This window comes from Salmo trutta, chromosome 35, assembly GCF_901001165.1.
Source record: "Salmo trutta chromosome 35, fSalTru1.1, whole genome shotgun sequence".
Classification (NCBI taxonomy): Eukaryota; Metazoa; Chordata; class Actinopteri; order Salmoniformes; family Salmonidae; genus Salmo; species Salmo trutta.
In genome coordinates, this window is record NC_042991.1 from 16308398 (window position 1) to 16314156 (window position 5759).

The 5759-nt window shown below is 41.9% G+C and overlaps 1 protein-coding gene across 1 annotated transcript; it reads left to right on the forward strand.

Moving 5' to 3' along the window:
• Positions 1-430: 430 nt before the first annotated feature.
• LOC115174718 (alpha-1,6-mannosyl-glycoprotein 2-beta-N-acetylglucosaminyltransferase-like) lies at positions 431-3122 on the forward strand. The gene is made up of 2 exons (XM_029733519.1): positions 431-648; positions 746-3122. Exon 2 carries the CDS (start codon positions 997-999, stop codon positions 2239-2241), a length of 1245 nt encoding a protein of 414 aa, XP_029589379.1. The 5' UTR covers positions 431-648; positions 746-996; the 3' UTR covers positions 2242-3122.
• Positions 3123-5759: the final 2637 nt, after the last annotated feature.

Here is a 5759-nt window from a genome sequence, read left to right on the forward strand (position 1 = left end):
TAACTCTCTAACAAGTATGTTTAGGCAACTAACTACTGTAATCAACAGCCCTTAACACATACACCCCATGTGGGTATTGGGCACATCTCATTCATACCAGCTGGGTAGCTTTAACCAGTTCAGCCTGGCTGAAGAGGCCCTTATTGCCAAAGCCTGGACCAAAGCCTGGAAAAATGTAATCTTATGTAGACTGGAATCTCATTCTTCATAGAATTCATATAACACTTAATAGCATAAATCATACCATGACTTGCTGGTCCTAAACCTTCCTTTACTCTCAACATATCTCCTCCAAAGTAATGGATGTAGCCTATAGTGTAGGATTACATAAGCATAGGTAGGACACTTATTCGTTGACGAAGAAGCCAGTCTGTTCCTGTTGGCTGAATAGTACACGTCAGCACTCAATTTTGTAGGTTACTCGTACGCTGTACGGCAGATATGCCACGTTCACATGCTAATGGTAATTATGAAATTCAGAAATCTCCGATTTGCTAATAGGTTGTAGTTATACACGTGCCGCGTTTAACCAGTTAGAAAGTCGTATATTTTTGAGTTTTCTAGATCCGACTATCACTTGAACGCGGCAATAGTTCTAAAAAACCCTTACTTCCTGATAGCGGTTTACTGACACATGACACTCTGTTGGTAAGTCGACTCAACTACTGTAAATGAACTACCTGAATGGAAACAAAGCTAATATGTCTGACAATACATTATTTCATTATCTTGTTACTTTTCTCAGGTGATACCACCGAACGCTAAACTTCTAAACTGCAATAGCAACAGATGATATCAACCGAACTGACAGATATTTGTGGTAGCAAAAGGAGTCATCATCAATACACTTTATAAGCCCCGCTGCCTCTGGGCTCTATCGAAAGTTACAATGTTGCAACTGCAAGTAAGATGAAACACACGATGTGGACGCTTTCAATAGTCAGGTGATTCAAGTCATTGTTATTGTATTCAAAGTTTGCCTTTACCGTTACGAAAATGAGGTTACGATTCTTTAAAAAGAACCTGCTCATTCTCATGGGTGTTTCTTTAATTATTGCCACTGTCATGATCATAACACGTGTATTAATTTCTGATGAAGTCACGGGTGTTGTCGCTCAGGAAAACATGTTGTCTGATGATATGGCGAAGTTTCAGTATGGTTCTGTTCCTGAATTGATGAAGTCGGTTTACAATGCCAATTACCACCAATACGTTCAGAATGCGGACAAGTATCCTGGGGAGCCTAAACTGGTCCTGGTTATTCAGGTTCACAACAGACCAGACTACCTCAAAATACTCATCAAGTCATTGGAAGATGCAGCTGAGGTCCACAACTTTTTGCTGATTTTCAGCCATGACTATTTTTCAGAGGAAAACAATGACATAGTGCAAGGGATAACTTTCTGCAAGGTTTTACAAATATACTTCCCCTACAGCACACAGCTCTATCCCAGTGAGTTTCCTGGGCAGGATCCACGGGACTGTCCACGAGACATATCCAAGGATGATGCTTTAAAAACAGGATGCCTCAACGCTGAGCATCCAGATTCATATGGCCACTATAGGGAAGCCTCCATCACACAGACCAAACACCACTGGTGGTGGAAACTTCACTTTTTGTGGGAGCGAGTGCAGGCTCTTCATGGATACAGTGGCTTCGCAGTTTTCCTCGAGGAGGACAACTACATCTTGCCCGACCTCTACCACCTTTACAAGGAGATGGTTGGATACAGGAAGAGCAGCTGCCCTGATTGTGACATGCTGGCGCTAGGCAACCACAATGGCCTGGCAGAGTTTGATAAGCTCAGCAACAAGGTGCAGACTGCTGGGTGGATGTCTACTAAGCACAACATTGGCATGGGCATTTCCAGAGAGGTGTACTACAAGCTGATGGGTTGCAATGAGGACTTCTGCACCTATGATGACTACAACTGGGACTGGACCCTCCAGCACCTGTCAGGGACTTGCATCTCCAAGCCACTCAAAGTGCTGGTGGCCCAGGGATCCAGGGTTCTCCATACTGGGAACTGTGGGCTGCACCAGAACAAGGAGGCCTGTCGGCCTGAGCTGGCCCTACAGAAAGCACAGGAGTCTCTTAAGCTTGCCAAAGTCTCCCTCTTCCCTCAGTCCGTGGCCCTAACAAACACAGAGTCAATGGAGCACAAGGCTCACATGAAAAACGGCGGGTGGGGTGATATCCGGGACCATGTTCTTTGTAATAACTATGCTAAACGTCTATGAGCTAAGGGCTTCTAACTTTCATCTTTTTGATGTACTGAGGATTGAGGAAATAAGTGCCATTCATACATTCAGAGTTCCAAAGACCGCATTGTGTTTTACTTGTGGTTTTTAATGAGGTCTTCCAAGGGTTAGCGAAATTTGGAATGTTTTGGTGTGTATGCAGCAGCATGATTTATAGCTTGGTGTTATTACTGTTATTACCAAAAGTACCATGATTGCCAAATATATTTCTTTCTTTTTTTAAACAGATTATGCAAGCCTATTCTTATGGACTGTAACATCGTTTGCTTTATATTTTCTAAAAATGAAGACCACATTTTTGTTGAAGTAAAATGACTATGTTAGACTTCATGAAAAGAACATACAATGTTTCAATGCCAGCAGCTAATTATTATGGTACACATAAATGACTTCATATTGAAAACAAGACTAAATCAGAGTGATACATCCTTGGCTTCGACTACATGTTAGATCATTGCCATTTGTATACATCCTTCAGAACAAATAAGAGAGTTGAGACATTTTCCCATTTAATGTGGTCACGCTTGTCCAACTTCAGGATCTCTTACCCATTCACACAAAATCTGGAATATAATATTTTTCCTTTAATTTATATGTGGTGCATATGGTACAAATAGAAAAATAACAGCAACAGTCATTGTTCGGTATGCAATGAACAAACCTATAGGTTATATTGTACAATAAAAGTGACAATCTTGAAATTACTTAGTAGTTTTATATATTTGTCAATAAACCAATGTTCACTTTGTATCTAACAATTGGTTTTACTTGTGAAATACTTACTGTACATAGTCATTTGTTTGACAAATGTGTGGGTACAATAAAACATGTTTTACATGGGAACAACAGGAATTTACTGATATTGGTGTGCGCGTGTGTGTGTGTGTTTTAATTATTGTAATGGTTAGGATTTCTTATCATTATGACCTTAAAATGATGACCGGCCTATTCTTGCTAGAGCAAAAGAGTGTGATGGGTCCACACTCAAAAAAGTGTTGCATAAACTTACTTAATGAAAAAAAAAAAATATATATATATATATATAATTATTATTTTTTGAACCAACCAAACTTCTGGGAGAGCGCAATCCCCTTTTGATTACAAAGTATTCACCCACCTTGGAATTTTTCCTATGTTGTTGCCTTACAACCTGAAATTAAAATAGATTTTTCAGGGGGTTTGTATCATTTGATTTACACAACATGCCTACCACTTTGATGCAAAATATATTTTTTTGTGAAACAAACAAATACAGTGAGGGGAAAAAAGTACTTTATCCCCTGCTGATTTTGTAAGTTTGCCCACTGACAAAAAAATTATCAGGCTATAATTGTAATGGTAGGTTTATTTGAACAGTGAGAGACAGAATAACAACAAAAAAATCCAGAAAAACGCATGTCAAAAATGTTATAAATTGATTTGCATTTTAATGAGGGAAATAAGTATTTGACCCCCTCTCAATCAGAAAGATTTCTGGCTCCCAGGTGTCTTTTATACAGGTAATGAGCTGAGATTAGGAGCACACTCTTAAAGGGAGTGCTCCTAATCTCAGTTTGCTACCTGTATAGAAGACACCTGTCCACAGAAGCAATCAATCAATCAGATTCCAAACTCTCCACCATGGCCAAGACCAAAGAGCTCTCCAAGGATGTCAGGGACAAGATTGTAGACCTACACAAGTCTGGAATGGGCTACAAGACCATCGCCATGCAGCTTGGTGAGAAGGTGACAACAGTTGGTGCGATTATTCGCAAATGGAAGAAACACAAAAGAACTGTCAATCTCCCTCGGCCTGGGGCTCCATGCAAGATCTCACCTCGTGGAGTTGCAATGATCATGAGAACGGTGAGGAATCAGCTCAGAACTACACGGGAGGATCTTGTCAATGATCTCAAGGCAGCTGGGACCATAGTCACCAAGAAAACAATTGGTAACACACTACGCGGTGAAGGACTGAAATCCTGCAGCGCCCGCAATGTCCCCCTGCTCAAGAAAGCACATATACATGCCCGTCTGAAGTTTGCCAATGAACATCTGAATGATTCAGAGGACAACTGGTGAAAGTGTTGTGGTCAGATGAGACCAAAATGGAGCTCTTTGGCATCAACTCAACTCGCCGTGTTTGGAGGAGGAGGAATGCTGCATATGACCCCAAGAACACCACCCCCACCGTCAAACATGGAGGTGGAAACATTATGCTTTGGAGGTGTTTTTCTGCTAAGGGGACAGGACAACTTCACCGCATCAAATGGATGGGACCATGTACCGTAAAATCTTGGGTGAGAACCTCCTTCCCCCAGCCAGGGCGTTGAAAATGGGTCGTGGATGGGTATTCCAGCATGACAAGGACCCAAAACACACGGCCAAGGCAACAAAGGAGTGGCTCAAGAAGAAGCACATTAAGGTCCTGGAGTGGCCTAGCCAGTCTCCAGACCTTAATACCATAGAAAATCTGTGGAGGGAGCTGAAGGTGCGAGTTGCCAAACGTCAGCCTCGAAACCTTATTGACTTGGAGAAGATCTGCAAAGAGGAGTGGGACAAAATCCCTCCTGAGATGTGTGCAAACCTGGTGGCCAACTACAAGAAACCTCTGACCTCTGTGATTGCCAACAAGGGTTTTGCCACCAAGTGCTAAGTCATGTTTTGCAGAGGGGTTAAATACTTATTTTCCTCATTAAAATGTAAATCATCTTATAACATTTTTGACATGCGATTTTCTGGATTTTTTTGTTGTTGTTCTGTCTCTCACTGTTCAAATAAACCTACCATTAAAATTATAGACTGATCATTTCTTTGTCAGTGGGCAAATGTACAAAATCAGCAGGGGATCAAATACTTTTTTCCCTCACTGTAAAACAAAAAAACAAAACTTGAGCGTGCATAACTATTCACCCCCCCCCCCCCCCCCCCCCCCCCAAAGTCAATACATTGTAGAGCCACCTTTTGCAGCAATTACAGCTGCAAGTCTCTTGAGGTATGTCTCTATAAGCTTGGTACATCTAGCCACTGGGATTTTTGCCCATTCTTCAAGGCAAAACTGCTCCAGCTCCTTCAAGTTGGATGGGTTCCGCTGGTGTACAGAGATCTTTAAGTCATACCACAGATTCTCAATTGGATTGAGGTCTGGGCTTTGACTAGGCCATTCCAAGACATTTAAATGTTTCCCCTTAAACCACTCGGTGTTGCTTTAGCAGTAGGCTGGAAGGTGAACCTCCGTTCCAGTCTCAAATCTCTGGAGGACTGAAACAGGTTTCCCTCAAGAATTTCCCTGTATTCCTTCAATTCTGACCAGTTTCCCAGTCCCTGCCGATGGAAAAACATCCCCACAGCATGATGCTGCCACCACCATGCTTCACTGTGGTGATGGTGTTCTCGGGATGATGAGAGGTGTTGGGTTTGCGCCAGACATAGCATTTTCCTTGATCGCCAAAAAGCTCAATTTTAGTCTCATCTGACCAGAGTACCTTCTTCCATATGTTTGGGGAGTCTCCCACATG

What these genes read in the sequence shown, in the direction of transcription:
- LOC115174718 (XM_029733519.1), top strand. Translation starts at nt 997, where the DNA reads ATGAGGTTACGATTCTTTAAAAAGAACCTGCTCATTCTCATGGGTGTT.